The 20,436-nt window shown below is 36.0% G+C and overlaps 1 protein-coding gene and 1 long non-coding RNA gene across 3 annotated transcripts in view; one reads left to right on the top strand and one right to left on the bottom strand.

Moving 5' to 3' along the window:
- The window catches only part of LOC125801100 (NACHT, LRR and PYD domains-containing protein 12-like), a 318,379-nt gene that overhangs the window by 192,119 nt on the left and 105,824 nt on the right, over positions 1-20,436 (bottom strand). The window contains exons 1-9 of one of the 2 annotated variants that reach the window (XM_049477011.1): positions 11,059-11,140; positions 10,182-10,278; positions 9,453-9,560; positions 9,205-9,318; positions 6,911-6,956; positions 5,967-6,156; positions 3,925-5,716; positions 3,054-3,227; positions 1,858-2,031 (exon numbers count right to left, since the gene is read on the bottom strand). In XM_049477011.1, coding sequence (XP_049332968.1) covers positions 1,858-2,031; positions 3,054-3,227; positions 3,925-5,716; positions 5,967-6,156; positions 6,911-6,956; positions 9,205-9,318; positions 9,453-9,560; positions 10,182-10,231 — 2,648 coding nt within the window. In that variant the 5' untranslated portion in view covers positions 10,232-10,278; positions 11,059-11,140. Of the gene's footprint in view, positions 1-1,857; positions 2,032-3,053; positions 3,228-3,924; positions 5,717-5,966; positions 6,157-6,910; positions 6,957-9,204; positions 9,319-9,452; positions 9,561-10,181; positions 10,279-11,058; positions 11,141-20,436 lie in introns of those variants that run through there. The other variant, XM_049477012.1, reaches the window with a different exon arrangement.
- The window catches only part of LOC125801619 (uncharacterized), a 155,336-nt gene continuing 136,756 nt past the window's right edge, over positions 1,857-20,436 (top strand). Inside the window, exon 1 of the long non-coding RNA XR_007438826.1 lies at positions 1,857-1,928. This is a non-coding gene — a long non-coding RNA (uncharacterized LOC125801619). The remainder of the gene's footprint in view (positions 1,929-20,436) is intronic.

Genomic DNA, 20,436 nt, shown 5'->3' with positions numbered 1-20,436 from the left:
CCAGATTTCTGGCGCGGCACCGGAACGCTATCACCCCTGTATCTATAACCACATCATCCATATATCAACACTACATGAATGTTCCTACACACACACACATGCACACAGTCACATAACACATTTAACATTTAAGACATTTAGCTATTTTTATTTACTTACTTATTTTTTTGTTATTCTGTGTGTTATTATGTTAGGGATGGATAAATGGAAAAATATAGGAATCCATACTATAATAATTTTTATATATTTTATATATATTATAATAACTTTTTTTCTTTTTTTTCAAGGGCACAACTTCTTCTTTTGTGTTTTTTTATATCTCTCTTCTCTTCTCCTATATATTGTTTTCTATTTGGTTTAATTTGTATATACACACATCGTTATGTCCTCCCTCTGCACAGTGACCTCAGTTATCAGAGGTTTGTATTAATAAGAATAAAGTCTTAATGGTTCTCCGAAGAGGGGTGGCGGGCAAAAAATAAAATGTTAAGAATCAAAATCAAAAATTGTATGTTACAAATTCAAAAGAGAAAAATATATAGCAAATATATATGTTTAAATATACTTGGTTACTTTATTATCCTTTACAGTTATTATCCTTTACAGCGAACAGCTTCCAGTGCACAGCAGCAGCAGATACTTTAACAATTAAATTTCACACAAACATTCTGTTCAATGTTATATTATTCTCTGTTTCACTCCATTAAAAAGCTCACATTAGCGAGATGTGCTAAATATTCATGCACAAAGTATGATAGTTACATAGTCAGTGAGCTAGTGAATGAGATAGTTACCTCTTCACTGAACTAGTGAGTTAATTAGCCAGTGAGCTAGTGAGTTAGCTAGTTACCTACTCAGTAAGCTAGTGAGTTAGCTAATTACCTAGTCAGTGAACTAGTGAGTTACCTACTCAGTGAGCTAGTGAGTTACCTAGTCATTGAGCTAGTCAGTTAGCTAGTTACCTACTTTGTGCATGAAAATTTAGCACGCTAATGTGAGCTTTTTAATGGAGTGAAACAGAGAATAATATAACATAATATAACATTAAACAGAACATTTGAATAAAATTTAATTGTAAACACAATCTGCTGCTGCTGCTGTGCACTGGAAGCTTTTTGCTCTCCGTGTTTGGAAGGACGCTTGAAATTAGCGGGGTGGGCGTGGTCAGTCTCAGTGGTCAGTCCAGAACCAGCTGACCAATGGAGGATCAAGAGGAACGCCTTCTTCTAAGCCCCGCCCACCTGTGAAAAGTGTGCCAAAACTCAGAAAAAAAACTAAAGCAGAAGCAAAGGAGAGATTCCAGAAGCAAAAGTCTTTAACAGAAAAATCCAAAAAACTCCACAAAAAATTCACAAAAACACAAAAATGAAAGCAAAGACTGACAAAATGCAAACTGAAACAAAGTAACCAAGTATAATTAAAAATATATATTTGCTATATATTTTTTCTCTTTTGAATTTGCAACATACTATTTTTGCTTTTGATTCTTAACATTTTGATTGCGGATTTTATTTTTTTGTGTAAAACTTTTGGCACAAACGGAGAGAGAGTGAGAGAGAGAGAGAGAGAAACAAATGGAGAGAGACAAAAACAAACAAAGAGATGGAGAGAGAGCAACAAAGCTCTGAGCTGGAAGTCTGAACTGGATTGTTACAGCTGGACACCGCATTAAAGTGTTTAACCACAAAAGAAATCTGCATGTTGGGTGGAGGCGGAGCAGATTACGGCAGAAGTTGGGGTCAAACTTGGGTTAAAAAAAATAGTAACGCGTTACTGATTCCAACTTAACAGAGTATGTTAATGATTTAATGCTGACAGCACTAATAATTTCAAATGAACAATCACAGAAACACTGACCTGAGAATCTGCAGTTTACATTGTGAACTCTTCAGTCCAGCAGAGAGCAGCTCCACTCCTGAATCCTGCAGGTCGTTGTTACTGAGGTCCAGCTCTTTCAGGGAGGAGTTTTCCAGGTTTAAAACTGATTCCAGATTTTCACACGTCTTTCTTCCTATATTACACAAAGCTAATCTGAAAATGTAGGAATAAACACAAACACAAATGATTTTACAATGTCTTCAATGTTTAAATAACACATTTTAGTGATTTCCTAAATGTAACATGTATTATGCTGTTACTTTTGTACATGCCACACTTAATATTTTTTTCTAGTGGTGTCAATTGATTAAGAAATATAATCAGATTAATCATGACAACATTAACTGCAATTACATTTGTTCTTCTTAAGACAAGTTTTTATAGTGGATATTTAAATGTAAATAAAAGAATGAATGTAAGAAATGTAAAATGCAATTATTAATGGTGTCATTTAAAATACTATTATATACTTGTATTTTTGAGGGGAGATAAAGCTAACGTGGGGCGCTGGAATAAAGAATGCATGGTGAGTAGGATTGGACTCAGGAAGTGTATGTTATTGCACACATGCTTACAATAGGGAAAAGACCTTATTACAATTTAAATGGCCTGGTGGAAATATGTAATCGCCAGTATTCAGTAATATGTACACTGTCCCTTTAAGAGCTCCTTACACCAGGTGCACTGCCCTTTTACGTGTATAGCTATGCTGAGAGCATAGTAAACCTGAGTGTGTGCTGTGCTTCACCACAGAGAATGCTGGACCTAGCTTCTTTCTTTTATTCATTTTTTTTCTGCAAGTAACAACATATATGTGGTGCTTTTAGCTCATGTATGAACTATGTTGTATGTCTTTTTTGATGTGGACATTTTACATTTCCTATCATACATACACACATACATAAAAGTTAAAAGAAAAAAGGAAATGAGCATAAAAGAGTACAATTACTCTTTGTATTTAGTCTGTAGATGCAGTATCATGACAAATTAAAGGGCATGGAAAAGTCTGAGCAGGGAGAGTTGTTTAGGGCTCCTCTCCTTTTCCAACCTGGAAAGAATAGCCTGTTCAGACCAACCTTGCACATCCTTCTGTGTAATTTAGTTTCTTTAATTAATTACGGTTTTATTTGTTGTCTTGTTTGTTATTTTAGTCTGTGATAACCTGAAACACTGACCTGAGAATCTGCAGTTTACATTGTGAACTCTTCAGTCCAGCAGAGAGCAGCTCCACTCCTGAATCCTGCAGGTTGTTGTTACTGAGGTCCAGCTCTTTCAGGGTGGAGTTTTCCAGGCTTAAAACTGATTCCAGATTTCCACACGTCTTTACTCCAAGGTCACATGAAGCTAGTCTAAAAATCAAGAATAAACTAATGATTTTACAATAAACCCAAAGAAGAATACTTGAATGGATTGACAAAGAATAGAAAATAGAATTAAACTGTGAAATGTATTGTCTGTCTAAAGAGCTGGTGATCAGCATGGGCATACATTTCACCAGGGACAGATTATAATGAGTTAAAATAGAAAAGAAAACGTTTATCAAAACAGAGAACGAGCAAGGCTTTTTGGAGTATGTGAATTTATTCTATTTTCCAAGTTGAACTCAACTTGAACATTACACCTTCTCGCACATATATGTTTATATATTAGAAATAAATACAGACACTTAAAATATATGTTCTATATGAAATTGTTATGTTGTATTGCTAATCATCATTTCTCCAAAGCATATTGAGATATGATTTTTAGTCAAATCACCCAGTGCTACTTTAGAGTGGATCTGCAAGAGATGTGCATTTATTTTAACAAAAACATATAACTTGCCCAAAACCTTTTTTTAAAGATTGTATTTAATCAGTCTAAGACAGAAACTTCATGTACTGTTTACATTAAAATGATGGTTTAATTATTATTACACAAAAAAGGAGAATGAATGCTTATATGTGATAATGTGCATAATGTGAATCCACCTGTGATTAAATGGAAACTGATTCTCCACATCAGCAGTTGATTATAAACTGTGTGAAGGCCTAAAAAAATACTCACACAGCTTTTCTGGATATTTTAACTACTGGCAGCAGCCTCAGAAAACACTCCTCTGATGGATCATATTTACTGAGGTTAAACTCCTCTAGCTCTTCTTCTGAGTTCACCAACACAAACGCCAGAGCTGACCACTGAGCAGGAGACAGGCTGGCCTTTTGAAGACGATGCTCACCACCTCCACTCAGGTATTTCTGCACTTCCTGCACCAGAGAATGATCATTCAGTTCATTCAGACAGTGGAACAGATTGATGGATTTCTCTGGAGATGAGTTCTCCTCAATCCTCTCCTTGATGTATTGGACTGTTTCCTCATTGCTGTGAGAGATCCTCTCTGTTGGGGTCAGCAACACTCCTAATAGAGTCTGATTAGACTCCAGTGAGAGACCCAGAAGGAAACGAAGGAACAGGTCCAGGTGTCCACTCTCACTCTGTAAGGCTCTGTCTATGGCACTGCTGAGGAAGTCAGTCATTGCTGACTTTCTGAAAAACTTGAAGAGTTTACTGGTTTGTTGTTCAGTGGATTGTTCTTTTGGAATTTTTCTGTTGAGAAATGCATATAAAGCAGCAAGAAACTCCTGAACGCTCAGATGTACAAAGCTGAAGACCTTCCCCAGGTGCAGCTCATGTTCCTCCCTGAAGATCTGGGTACACACTCCTGAGTACACAGACACTTCTCTACAATCAATGCCACTCTCTCTTAGATCTTCCTCATAGAAGATCAGGTTTCCTTTCTCCAGCTGCTGGAACGCCAGTTTCCCCAGAGCCAGGATACTTGTTCTAGTCTGCTGAGGATCAATGTCACTTTTCCCACTGTACTTCTGGCTCTTGTGTTTGATCTGAAAGATCAGGAAGCGTGTGAACATCTGCGTCAGGGTTTTGGGAATTTCTCCACTCTCAGCTTCACTCAGCATTCTCTCTAGAACAGTGGCTGTAATCCAGCAGAAGACCGGGATGTGGCACATTATGTAGAGGCTTCTTGAAGACCTGATGTGTGTGAAGACTTTGTTGGCCAGGTCCTTATCACTGATCCTCTTATTGAAGTACTCCTGTTTCTGAGGGTCACTGAAACCCCGCACTTCTGTTACCTGATCAACACACTCAGGAGGGATCTGATTGGCCGCTGCTGGTCGAGAGGTGATCCAGAGGAGAGCAGAGGGAAGCAGATTCCCCTTGATGAGGTTCGTCACCAGAACATCCACTGAGGTTTGCTCTTCTATATTCACCAAGTTCTCATTGTTCTGGAAATCCAGAGGAAGTCGACACTCATCCAGACCATCAAAAATGAACATGATCTTGTAGCTCTTATAATGTCTTGGTTTTAAATCTTGTGTTTCTGGGAAAAAGCTCTGAAGAAGATTCATCAGACTGAGCTTCTTCTCCTTCATCAGATTCAGCTCTCTAAACGGAAGTGGAAATATGAAGAGAATGTCCTGATTTACTTTTTCTTCAGACCAGTCCAGAATGAACTTCTGCACAGAGACTGTTTTTCCAATTCCAGCAACACCTTTAGTCAGTACAGTTCTGATGGGTCGTTTCTGTTCTGGTAATGGTTTAAAGATGTCGTTGCATTTGATTGGTCTTTCCTCTGTTGTCCTTTTCCTGAATGCAGCTTCAATCTGTTTTACCTCATGTTCCTGATTGACATCTCCTCCATCTCCCTCTGTGATGTAGAGCTCTGTGTAGATCTCATTCAGAAGTGCTGACTTTACATGTCCCGATATTCCTTCATTAAGTATCTGATATTTATCTCTCAGCTTGGATTTGAGCTTTCGTTGGCATGCTGGGGCCAATTCTGATAACAGAGGAAGAGAATAAGGAACATGTAATTAGCTGTGATCTTCATGAAAGACCCCTGTGTAGAACAACTTTGATACAGTATATAATTGTTAGGTTTAAGGATACATTTGATTCTGTGACACAATATCTTATAATTACAAAATCCAGTTAACTATTGCTTATTATTCTAATTTGAAAATCAGAACTCCTCTGAGGAAATCAATTAGCACTAGTTGTTCCCCATTCTCATGACCCAGAACTCTTACTGCTCTCTAGTGTGTTGGCGAGGTCTGTCTCATTCATGCTCCTCAGGATGTGCAGTGTGACCTTCAGCACCCCCTCTTTCTGATCATCCTCCACCTCTCCCTCAGTGCATGCTGGGTAATCTGGACTCAGGAGCTTCTTGAATGTGTTCAGCTCGTTCTTAACTAGAGAGATAAACTTCTCCTGCAGCTCCTGATTAAGAACAAACATCAGAGAATCAGTAAAGCTGTTACAGTACAGAGAGAGAGATGATGACACTGATCTGAGGAGAAAAGAAGTTATGGATGCTCTGGTTTGTAAAAGGATTTAAACATTATGTTACTGAGTAGCATAATTTAGCATCAGCTTTAAAGGAGAAGTCCAGTGTAAAATTGACTTTAGGTGTAGTAAAACATGATAAAAAAATAAGTATTTACCTTTGTTGAATAGCACACCTCCCCTATGAACTTGGAGCCGGCTGCTACGCCAGGAGGCAGGCTATGTGTAGTCTATGTATGTATATATGTCTTTTATTATCAGTACCGTGATGGTGGTGCCTGGAGCTGAAGGCTAGCGGCATGGGATGTAAACATTGGTTTTTAATAAGGTTCCGGATTCTACTAAGGAGGTGTGGAGTTTGAGCTGGACAAAAGTGTAAAAAGCGATTTATCGGGGCAAAATATGTCCCAAAGTGGCGCTATTACAGAGTGCAGGGCAAAAAGCATAAAAATACTGTATCTCAGAAAGCTGTAGGAGAGCAGAGGTGTGCTATTCTTACTTTTTATCATGTTTTACTGCACAAAGAGTCAATTTTACACCAAAGTTCTCCTTTAACATTATAAGTTATAATGTTCCATAAACTGAAGGTAAATAAATTATGATTAGTATCAAAATTTTAAAGTGAAATTAAACTGAAATGTAAAGGAAATCTTGGAGAATTCCATCAAATATATGGTTTAGGACTAACCTTGAATATGTGGTCCAGTTTTTCCCTGTAACTCTTTTTCTTCTTACTGTGGGTAACAAGAAAATCCACACTGTAATCCACATAAATAAATGTTCTGATCTAAAAAGCTTTTGTTTCAACTAAATATGTTATTATTAATAAAATAAAGAATCTCAGAAAATCAGATTAAAGTAAAAGATAAACCTGCATTAAACCAACACTTTTCTAAATGTTTCTTAACTTTCTAATAATAAAGATTTATAAAGGTAAATAAAGATTTTTGCAATTATGTCATTCTTTATCTACAGTTTTAAGGCACAGGTAAAAAAAGGTTGCTTTGACCCACTGAGTCAATGCTTAATTTGTTCTACAATTAAGAATAATCACATATAATTAAATTATAAACAGTGTCGATCAGCAACAACATAAATTTAATTAGAAAGGAAACACCTAAAAGGTTTTCCAGCATGAATTATAAAAATATGTTCTAAGGTGTATTCTAATTCGTTCTGAATACATTACTGTTCTATGTATTGTACTAGAACACATTCTGCCCAATCCTGGATGTATGTACTCACCCCAGCAACTGAGATGTTAAATACATGCACAACAAAAGATTGATGTTTTATTCCCTGCTATTAAAGAAGAAATAAACGTCATGTTTTTAATATGTTGGAAAACTGTTTTTAGGGATATGAAACAAACAAAATGTTTATTTTTTTTACCAGACACATAGCACTGGTGGTTTCACCACCAGATGGCGCTAATGTGCTCTGTGTCATAAAGCTTTGAGTGGAGAATATTTTTTGTAAAGTTAGGAGAAACGTTCCAGAGCTTATATAAGCTTTAGTTTACCATCAATAATATTTTTAATCCATTAGCATTTATTAAATGATCACCGTCATGTTAATTTATCATACAATAAGTTGATTAACTAATTATCCCAACATGCCTTTTAACATTACCCAACACATCACAACCCCGCCCCGTTCAGGAGTTTTCCACCAGCACCAGGTCAGAGTAACAATACTAACATATCCCTCTACTGTCTCTATATATAGATTAGGGTGTGTGATACATATTGTCTAGGATAATATCTTAATAACTGTGTTGTTGATGTGTGAGCTGATGTTATTGAGTATGCTAATTACTGGGAAAAACAACAATTAAAACGTCTTTATTCCACGTGTTCACTAGGTCATGTTTTAGGATAGATTGCTGCACGTGTGCATTGAGAATGGCCATGCGGTGAGCTAGCTAGCATAGGCTAACTCTGAGCTCACACTGGCAGGCGACAAGTCCATCACGTTGGTACATGTTTGTGTTGTGAGTGTGCTCGTAGTTACATGTGCTGTCACGTGAGCCAATCACTTTCATTCACGCTTCATTTTCCTCCAAACTGTTCACACACCGTCATTGTGCTGAAATCTTTCTCTCTGTCATGCTCTCTCTCTCTTACACACACACACACACACACACACACACACACACACACACACACACACACACACACACTCACACACTCACACACTCACACACACACACACACACACACACACACAGCTGATGGCAGGTTTCTTCTTTCCAGGTTGTTGAAGGTAACATCTGAATTATATACTCTTATTTCATCCATTAAAGCACATTAAAATATTCTACTTTATACTGACATTAGCTCCTAGTCTAGATCTAGTCTGCCAGACACAACAATTGTTGTCCCCTTCCCAAGGGAATAACCACCACTAAAAATAAATAAATAAACAAATACACATTGAATCACAGATCATTGTTGCAATTAATACAATTCATTTTAATTTGATATCACTAATATAAATATAACTTTGTTTTGCAAATTTCACACTGATGCATTTATTTACTCTAAAATATCTGGTAGGTCACATGGTTTACACACACGTGCACTGTTAAATTAATTTAAATTTAATGAAACTGATTAATTTAATGCTTTTGTTTGTGTCAAGGAATTAAATATTAAATAAATTGTTAAGTGCAGTTTATTACAATATAATACTTTTCTGAAAAAAATATGAAAGTTATTGAGATGTTGTTTTTATCAGTATCGTACACCCCTAGATATAGATATATGTGTAATTCTCCAACCTGTAACTGATACTGTAATTTACTCTCATTGTTCTAAACCCCGCCTCCCATCACACCCAGCTGTTTACACTGATCATTACATACAGAGAATCTCACACTGACCTCCTGTGTGTGAAAGTGTGTGTGTGTGTGTGTGTTATGCTTTAAAAAGGTAAATTATAGTAAAAATCAGTAAATGATGTAAGTGATGTTTCACTCACTGTGGGTCAGAGGTCATATCTTCACTGCTGAAATTAGGACGATGTTCGATGGACCGGTCACTCTTCATAGAAACACAGCTGGGTTCTGGAGAAGCTCCTCTCTGGGTTTCAGTTCTGTTAACATTAAACACAGTGAAACTCCAGCATTTACACAGTGAAACTCCAACACACAACACATCTTTAATAAAGATCAGGAACTGAAGAGCTTCACTCTCAGAACAGAACAGTAGTTTAGTGCAGTGATGTACCGAGACCCAGAGCTTCCTCCTCCACTGCTGAACTCTGGAGGATGATTCATGGACCAATCACTCTTCATAGACACTCCACTGGGGGCTGGAGATGCTGCTCTCTTCTCCCTGTAAACAGATCTTCATAATGATCCATGATGAGAGTAAAGTGTGGAGTAATGTGTTCCTTTACTAAAACTTTAACAATACTGTTGCATATATTTATGTGTTTATGATGTCACAATGTCATTACCTGATTAGATCATATTTACTATATGTATTTTATAGATCTGTGTCTAGTTAATAACATGTATTGGTAAGAGCTACACAATTACACAATTATACTGTATTATAAACTAAATCAAAAATATGGACCTTTTGAACATAAATGTGCAACCACCCCATACCATAGCAACCACCTAGCAACAGCATAACATCACTACAGCAACCACCTAATCCTGTTCCTGTGCCAGAAGGAAACATATTAATATTAACAATTAGATTTTAAAGGCAGATATGTACATTAAATACAGATTAGAAACACATTCTACTTTAAGAATAACTGGCTGGTTTGTTAAGCGTTTCTCTGTGTTTAAATACAGCACAGGGTTCTGACTCTGGTCCAGGAGAAACTCTGTTCTCAATATTTTAAAACTGTAAAATATGCAGATCACAGCTCCAGGATTAGAGCTGAAACCATTAAAATACAAAACTACTTTACATATTAAACCCATCACTTAATTTACTTACTTTAGGACAGGAGGTCCTCCTCCACTGCTGGAGTTCTGAAGATCCATCATTTACTCTTCTTCATTCACACACAGCTGAACACTGCCGACACCGACCCCTGAGAACAGATCAGCCGTTACAATAAAACCTTTTTTCTTACAATAATGACATTATCATCAGAACTGCATTAAACAAAACCTGATAAACTAACAAAACAAACCAAACAGAGAACAATACATAACGGTGTGATTTACCCTCATTACACATTATTCTACAGATTACAGAAACATTTACTGTTATTATAATGATTATAATTTAATTATTATTAGTAATATTACTGCATTACACAACATTATAAATATACACACTGTTCTATTATTAATAATGATATTATTATTATGTTACTGAATCAGAATAGAGAGATTATTTAAGTATAATATAAAACGGCAGGATTAAAAACACTAACACACCACGTGATCTTGAGCTCCGTTGCTCCCCCTGCTGGTTGAACAGCGCTACTGCATATAAACACGCCTTTATAGCAGTTCCGGTTTTTATCTCCCCAACAGATCAAAGTCCACATTAAGCAGTAATGCGCTTTAAACAGCATAAACTACACTGTGATCAATAAATATCAATCTATATCTGCGCATTTCTCTTCAGTTTACAGCATTATTGATCTGTTACAGCTGATTGTTCTCCAGCCGGTCTGATCTAGACCAGGTCCAGGTCTGATCTAGGCCCGATTCAGATCTCCATGCTGATCCTGGTTCTTCCAGTGGAATCGGACACTGAGCTGAGCTTAAAGAACCGGTTCTGGATCTGAGGAACCTTTAGAACCGGTTCTGACTTTAAGCTACACGGTTCTGTTCTACATTCTCTTCAGTTCTGAACTTACCGAGTGAATCCGGACTTCTGTCCTCTTCTAATGGCGGAGACTGAACTTACTTTTACTCTCTCCTTCACTGCGTCACACATCTCTCCCTCTAAGCCCAGCCCCCTTCCTATCTCACAGCTAATAGACGGTGGGTGGGCGGAGCTATCGTTTATTTTTGGCTATTGTCAGCCAATCATATTACACGGCTGAATGGAATGTTTGAATATTCATGATTCTGAAGTTTCTTCCACACAGCTGTAAACCCCCCCAGTTTTCAGACCGGTGTTCTGCTGAGTTCTGCTACCCGTCCAAAAGTGCTCCTCCCCGCACTGTGATAATAATGCTGGGAGAAAGGAGCACTGCCTCCATCTAGTGTCTTTGAGATGTTCTGCATTTTATATAAGGGTGGTTGACATGACATGGTCTTTGTTTTATACACTTTGTCAAATATATGTAAATTATAGAAAAATATGTCAAAAACGGTGGTGATTTTGTTCAGAAATTGCTGATTTATATGAACTTACAGAGCATTCATAGGATAGGATTTTTTTCCCACAATTTTCAGTGAAACTAAAAAAATAGAAGTAGAAATTCATTTCAGGTTGAATGTTGGTCATGAAGTTAGATTAAAAAAATTACGTCAGGATAAAAACTAAAACTTTTACGTACCTGCACTCTTAATTCAACTAACTTTAACTCAGAAAAACTTAATGGATGAGTGGAGCAAAAACCAAGGCTGATAGGAGGAATAAAACAAGATTATCCTCTGAGTTCTGCCCTTTACGTTCTAGCCATAATGATGAAAGAATACAAGGTATTAAAAGAGGAGATTATTTAGTTAAAATCACAGCTTATGCAGATGATATTACAGTTTGTATTACAACAAAAAAAGACTTAGACATTATAATGGAATATTATAAATTTAATAAAAAAAGTTTCTGGTGCAAAGCTTAATATGGCTAAATCTGAATGTGTTTGGATTGGGGATCAAAGAAAGAAGTTCAGAGTCCAGATAAAGAGCAAGAGTTCCAGATAAAGAGCAAATAAAATTTTTAGGTGTGTATTTTAATAATGGTGACTGTGTGGACAGTAAGTGGAAACAAAAAGAGGAAGTAGTTTCTGAAGAAATTAAATCCCTCTAACAACACGTCCAACGATCAGTCACCCAAACCGAGTTCAACCAGACGCAGTGGAGGAACCAGGTCCAAGTGAAGCTCTCTACAATGGAAGTGAAAGAGTAGAGGATGGAAATGACCGTCATCATGAAGATTTAAGTAGCAGCGGAAGCAGCAGCGGAGAGACAGACGGAGGAAATCCGAACACCAGCACCTCGTCTGAAGGAGACAGCAGCGAGGAGTACGAGTCTGCAGCAGCCAAAACACAAGCAAACCAAGTTCCTCCTCCTTCTTCATCACCTCTCCTTCCATCTATGACCAGATCTACCACCATACATACGCACAGGGGCTGCTGCATCCAACGAAAAGAAACGGAAAAGAAAACCTAAAAAAGGAGGTTAGAAGCAGAATGAACAGTACACTAAGAAAAAGTAAAAGAAATAAACATTTCTTTATCTCCTCTGTCTGACCTAATATTGCACTATGCAGTGTTGGGGGATTCAGTATAAAAAGAACAGGAATGAGAAATTAAGCATATAAAAAAAAAGCAGAGATTTGGTGTGTTGTGTTTACAGTAAACGAAACTAAATACATATGAAGATATAGAAAATCCCCCCAAAAATGTGGGATAATGGTTATTTCTTCTTTTCTATTGGAGAATGTAAAGCTGATGGAATTGATTTATTATTCTATAATCAATTGTATGAAATAACCAACAAAACAAAACTGGAAAGATTTTTTTCCTCTACCAGCATGGATGTAAAAACACTTGTAAAATTCTGGACTGGACACATCTCTGATTATGACACTGAGCTATATTTAAAACATTGCTGTGATATTCTGAAGCCTGCAGTTAAACCAGTGGATAATCGTGGAACGTGGTATGAAGCATCAAGTGAAACTACGTAAAGATGCTGTAGATCATTTGGTTAAATGATTATTTTTATTGGTTATCACTGCCTTGTGTACGTTCACTCATTTGGAGGCGGAGCCTAACAGCAGTCTGTGTTTCTGTTCATTGTGGCTGCTGGAGTGAAGTGCGGATTAAACAAATAACCTGTGGTTCCTTTCTAAGACTAGAGTGGAATGAGACAACGCTGCCATTTGTACTTTGTGTTCAGACGTGGGACACAACTATTTCACATGCCCTAAATCCTACGCCAACAAATTCAAGCAAAGACTAGGCTTTCCAAGACCAAGTGACCTAAAACGCACAGAATCCGGGGCATCTACAGAGATAGAGACGAGACAGATGCAAGTTCAAGGTACGATCATCAACACTATCAAGATCATAGAGGAAGAGCAAGTGTCTAAATCAGTCCAGAGTGGAGAAGCGGAAAAAGAAGTGTCTTAAGAGGAGCTTTATGAAGAGGGTGAAGAATCAAATTCAGATGGAAGTTCAGACAGTGACTGGTCAAGAGAATCATCAGAAAGTGGAGAAATATGAAGGACAGTTCCCACAATCAAAAGAAAATGACGATAACCCCTTTATGCAGATGCAATTTTATGCTCATTTTCATGCGATTTGTACCAACTACACTCTAAAACATTGTATCTTAAGTTTTACTTAGAGCACAATGATAAATCAGGGTTTAAACTGAACTAAAACAATAATTCACCTCCAGTCTTTTATTTCCATTATTTAAGTTTCATTTGAGAACATCAAATGCTTACAAAAATGGTAAAAAAAAAAAAAAACGTGTGTATGGATGCTGGTGATGAAAAATCAGTCATGTTCTACATTTCCTGATTCACCAGGGTCTTGACAAACAAGGTACAAAATTTGTAAAAAAAAAATACAAGGAAGCATTGATTTTTTTTTTAAATTACCTTATCCAAAATGTAAAAGTATACCCAAAACTTTTCTGACACCACATATTGGACATCAAAGTCTTTTAGAAAATAAAAATAGAATTTCTAAAAATCGTATCAAATTCTGTCTGTAGGTTTTCCCTGTAGTATTATGTGGTGACTTGTCTGAAAGACAGGGTTGCAGATAATACAGTTAATATTACAGGAGAAGGGAAATTACTGGGATAAGCATGTATAACATGGACTAAAAGATTCCTTTAGAGAACTTTTTCCTCTTGAGAGAGACTTTCCTCGTTTTGATTCTCGAGTTAAAACACGCATTGATAGAATATATGTTACTAAAGATATAAAAGTCCTAAATTATAGAACTGAACTCATGTAAAATTAAATCTGGGAATCAGAGAACAACGGGGGTTCTGGAAGGGAAACACACAGTGCCTAAAAATATTACTAAAAATTAGAAAAACTAAAGACGTGGAAGTTTAAACCCATTCTAATGCAAAATTATGGGATTAAAATGTTTCTGGTACATAAATGTGAAAAATTTAATTGTGAACAAAATGAATATTACAGTAAACTTACAGCAGAATATGTGGAAATTCAAAGCAAAAGAAATAAAACTATAGAAGATTAAGATATCTTTTAAAATTAAAGTCAGGATTGTCTAAAATAAATAAACATTTTTAAATTTACCACTTTAAGCAGGTATGGATAATAGTTACTCAGGAAACACAGGAAATGTTATTAAACGGGTAAATGATAAGAGAAATGAAAATGATTAAAGGGATTAGAGAGAAGCATGGGAATGTAATAGAAAACAAAAAAGAAAAGCAGAAAATTATAAAGGAAACAAAAAAATAAACCATTTTTATCAGACTGTCCAAAATTACAAGCAGGGTACCTCTCGTCAATATCAACCAATTACAAAGGAAGAAATTGTTGAAGTAAATAAGGATTTACATGATGGGAAAACTCCAGGACCAGACGGTTAACCTCCGAAATGTTATAAGACATTATTATAGTTTATTACAAAATTATTTTAATAAAGGCATTAGAGATGGAAAAATGAATGACTTGTTCTATAAGTCTGTGATTACCTTGATTTATAATAAATTAATGAATTTAAATAATGATAAGGAATTTTAGATAATTACTTTAGATCAGAAAAAGGCTTTTGACTATGTGTCCAGGAAATATTCATGGAATGATTTGCAGCACTACGGTTTTCCACCAAATTTCCTTCATAAAATCAAGTTATTATATGAAATTAATGCTAAAGGTATTTTAACAGAATTTGAGACACATAGAGGACTCAAACAAGGCTGCCCTTTAAGTGCAGTCTTATGTGTGTGTTAGCAGTTAGTCCCCTTTAAATAAAATTAAAAATGATACCAGAATTAAAGGAATTGATATCTTAGGTAAAGAATCTTTTAAACTTACAGACTTTGCTGATGACGACATCACAGTAATCGTGAGAAATCAGAAAGAGCTCAGGATTATAGAATTTATGAAGACGCAGCAGGAGCAAAATTCAATTTGGATAAAACAGAAGACATCTGGATGGGATAAAATGATCCTCTATTTTTGAAATTAGCAATTAAAAATCAAATAAAAAATTATAGGACTTTATAACAAAATATAAATGTGCTGAAATTAACTGGAAGTTGAAAATAAATTAAAACAGTGGAAAATTGCAAATTATAAAACTAGGATCCAGATAATTAAAACTTTTGTTTTTTTTGTCAAAGAATATGTTCCTTGCTACTATATATATATATATAGTTAATATAATATAATATATTAGTTTTACTACACAACACGGTTCACCAGACACAGGTAAGTTAGAGTGGCAGCTTGTTATCTACCTGCTCTGAGCTAGCTAGCTAAGCTAGGTGACTGAAGCTAATTTAGCGATTAGCATGTAGAATTAAAGAGGCTAAAAACAGCAGTAAAACAGCAGGTAGGTGTTCATACTGTCCCCTGTGTGTGTCTTTTATATTGTAATTAGTGTATTTAGCCACAGTGGTGTTAGAACTCGGCTATGTGAGCGGTTGCTATGGCTTGTGACTAGGTAGCTAAGCGCTAGCTAGCTAGCGTAGCGGCCTCTATTTTCAGCCATTTCAGTCAAAATTGTGGAAATCTAAGCTTACTGTAAATTAATGTAAGAGCTTTACTCACCCAAATAATCAGTTTTAAGGAGAGAAATCTGTGTAGATTAAAGTCCAGCGCTCGTTTGACTTTGAAAGAAAATGTTTTTTCAGGAAATTAAAGTTTTGTTTGCCCCCCAGAGACAAGACCTGCTGAATTAAAAGGGTCCCCTATTTTACATTCAGCTTAAAATACTCTATATTAACTGGAAATATATATTCACTTAAGCTTTTATTTTAATAATAACAGCTCTTAACCTGATATTGGTGGCTGATAATGTGTGTAATAATGTATGTTTAATGCCTATAGGAGACATGGTGTTTCTTCATTAGGCTCCCTAAGTAGTGTACAAGATAAAAAAATCTAGAAAAATAGCCTCACGCTGTGGAAATGCGGTGTGCACTCAATACAGTTTCTTACGCACTGATTTACAACATTGTTAGCGATACTAAAATAATGTTTTATGACGGAATTTTTTGTAAGATTAAAGTTTTAGTGTTCGTCTAAGGCAGGAGGTAAGGTGTTTTAAATTTTCTTAACGCAATTGTTTGATTTACTTTATTAATCATAAGTATTTGTATATAATACAATATAATATTTAATTTGTGTGGATTTTTAATGTAATAGTTTTCTATGTAATACTTATTTTTTTTTTTGTGTAATAATCTTGACTTGTTGTTTTGTCAGCTTTGTGTGGTGTGTTCAAACAAGTGCGTATATTACAGGTCCAGATACAGTAAATTCTTACATCAACTTTTTCTTTTGTTTGTTTGCGTTGAGATGATTTTATTCAGCAGCTGCTATTATCTGCTCCTGATCAGATTTCTAGAGGAGATGTTTTTTGGTGGAGCTTGGAGGCCATCTGCTGGTGGAACACAGACACTGCAGTGATTTATGAATGAGTGAGAATACAAATCTGTTTACCTGTTTTGTAATGTTTTATTTGTTTACATGAATTTGGATTATGAGGGTCACATATGGTTGTCTAATAGGGTTTTTAACTGAACTAAAGTCTGAATTATTGATGTAAAAATGTACAATAACTTACACACTACACATTTTATTGTTTACTTATTATAAATTATAACTGCTCTTACTTTCTGTATCAAAAGTAAGGCTCCTTCTTTGAATACAATATTAGTGTATTAGTGTATCAGTATATTCACATTTTCCCAAGCACTGTAAAAGTACACAGTAATACAAGTTTAATAAAGTCCCTAATTTTAAGTCTTTAGTTTAACAAATACATTTTAAAAACCTCTTCCATTTGATACCAGTAGATAATCCACAGTCATCGTGCTTTTTGTTTCCATTATTTCGATTTTACAATGCAGATTATAATCCATAAGAAGCCAAACTCTCTCCGAGAAACATTAGTACTTGGAATAATAATAATAATAATAATAATAATAATAATAATTATTATTATTATTATTATTATTATTATTATTATATAATAATAATAATAAGGCTTTTTTCCTCCGTTTTTTATTTTTCCTCTGATCAGCTGGGATGTACAGACCGACTGAGGGTATCGTTACTATGAGAGCAGCAGCTGTGAGCCGCACGGAACGAGAACAACGCGCTCACCCAGCAGAGCAGCGAGAGGTACCGTTACCGAAAGTCTAGATAAACTGACAATTAAAAGATAACATAGCTAGCGTTAGCTACTTTTCTAGCTATCTTACCATAGCTAGCCAACGCTAGTTAACTAGCTAACGCTAACTAGATGAAGCTAAGTACCCAGTAAGCTTTCTAACTTCTAAACTGAACGGTTTATCAACCAAACAGCGCCTGTGTGTTTCAATATCCACTTAAATCATGTACGTTTTATTCAGTCTTAATGAACTCTGGACTTTACATGTTAAATAGCTAAATGTATATAAACTAGCTGGTTAACTGGATGGCAGTACCTGCTGTTGACGGGCTGCAGGGTTTCAGCACGGCTCCACGTAGAGAGAGAATAGACACTCCAAAAACGTCTCTCTCTCAGAAAAGCATCTGAAAAGTTCTGCTCAGGTTTATACAGGAAAGATCTCTGAGTAAATGCTCCACATTAGCCTAGTTCAGCTTCGTCTTCATCCATAATCTCCACAAACAACAAGCTCTTTTACGCTAGCTCTTAAACCAACCAACCTCGTGACGTCACCAGTGCTGCACGGGCAACATGGCGGCGCCCTAGCTCAAACGTAACAAACATAAATATATTATAATTTAGTGTGTAAACATTTTATATAAAAAAATCCCCCCCCATTATATTTTCATTCCATTACTATCACTATTATTTAAATTCCATTATATTTAATCCCTTAGAAAACTTGTACAAACTGAAATGTTTCATGTCCCCTTTAATAGATTGATAAACTTTGATATCACCACTGGTAGCTTCCACGTCTATAATCCACCCAACATTAAAATACCTGAACTGATGCACTGGTGCCACCTTGAGGCAGAATAACGCAACAGCACTGATGCACACATTTGATGATCACATCAAATATCAAATCCTATTTATTGTCACATCACAGAGTATATATATGTATATATGAACTTCCAGTAAGAGTCTGGCTTCTGTTTGAAGGTATTTTGGACCATTCTTCTTTACAAATCATCTCCAGATCATTGGTACACATGCAGTCCTCAGTTCTTAACTGCCATAAAAGATTAAACACTCTATAAAAACATATGAAATTATATCCCTTAAAATATACTAAAATAAACCAAGAAGACCCTTCGTTCTCACTGATGCTCAACACAACATCCAGAAAACCGAACCACATAAAATCTGACAGTGTCACACAAGACCAGGATAAGGATCCAGAAGCAGTCTCTCTGATCAACAATTCTGATCATTTCCACCCAAATTAAAATTAATTAAGATTCTGGCACCAAAATGTAACTACAGAGACATTGTATTATAACAGTGAGTGTATAGATTACAGTATATATATATATAACGGTTTAACACATTAATCATTAAATATTTACACATTCTTACAGCTCCAATACAGAAATAACATGATATAATTGTAATAAACGTACATACACTTATTGTAAAGTAATTAATAACATGTTGTAAAGTTTTAAGTCATTACAAATCTGTTCTACAGTAACATGTTCAACATATTCTTTTCTCTCTGCAGGATCCAGTGACGTGTTCAGAGTGGTTGGTGATTCTGTTCAGCTGGAGATAAATGGATCTGTATCAGAGTTTGATGAGTTTTTCTGGGTGTTTAGTGGATCTGTTCCTGTTCTAAAATATTATAAACAATAAAAAGTTTTTAAGCCCTCCCCCCGTTATAAAGACAGAGTGGAGTTTATTGAGGAAACCTGCAGCCTGACCCTGAAGAATCTAAAGAAGACTGATAATGGACTGTATGAAGTAAAAGCATCCAATACAGAAAAGACAACTACATTATGTGCGCATCGACTCTCTGTTTTAGGTAAGTCATTCCAGCACATCAGACATGTTTTATTTTAACATATTTTAATATACTACAGAAAACAAAGGTACTCTTTAGTACAACACTATATCTATATTAAAACAGATAAAAGTTAATAGTTATTGGTTCACTAATTAACTCTTTCACTATTCACAATTTACTACAGATATAAAACTGAGGAGGAAACGACTAAACAAACTATCTCTGTTTCTGTATTGTCTGAAAAAACACCACCACACTGCTTTATGATATATACTGGTGTCATGGTGGGGTACAGAATACAGACACTCGCGGAACCAGTTAAGGATTTTATTAAACACCCACAGGGTACAAAACAAAACAGTAGCAGTTGGTAGATAATACTGTTAAGCAGATACCAGGAGGAAAAGACCATTACCGGGTAGAGAGGCAGTCCAATGGTCATACACGGGGCAGGCAGTATCAGAGGAGATCCACAATCAGAAACAATACACAGTCCAGAGTTCATACACGAAGCAAGCAGTATCAGAGGTGATCCAAAAAACGTAAAAGATAAACAGTCCAGGTAATACACAAAAATCCACAGAGTAGGCAAGGCAAAAATCAGAGTCGAGAAAACAAAAGCAAGGTCATACAGGAGAAAACTGTAACAGAGATAAACGCTTTGTAATGTGGGCGAAACCAGGCAATACGCGGCGTGTGTGTGTGTGTGTGTGAGCAGACCTTAAATAATACAGGTAATCATCAGTACTCAGGACTTCCTGGCCGGGGCAGGTGAGGTGTCACGTGATCAGCAGCGTGTGTGATGTCAGTGTGTGGTGCATTCTGGGTGTTGTAGTTGTTTGACTGAGAACCTCCGTTGGAGCTAAGTGTGGAAGGACAGGGAGCGCCTACAACACCAG

The sequence above is a fragment of the Astyanax mexicanus genome, chromosome 4 (assembly GCF_023375975.1).
Source record: "Astyanax mexicanus isolate ESR-SI-001 chromosome 4, AstMex3_surface, whole genome shotgun sequence".
NCBI lineage: Eukaryota > Metazoa > Chordata > Actinopteri > Characiformes > Acestrorhamphidae > Astyanax > Astyanax mexicanus.
The sequence above is the reverse complement of the archived record's forward strand: the minus strand, read 5'-3'. Positions and strand labels throughout refer to the sequence as shown.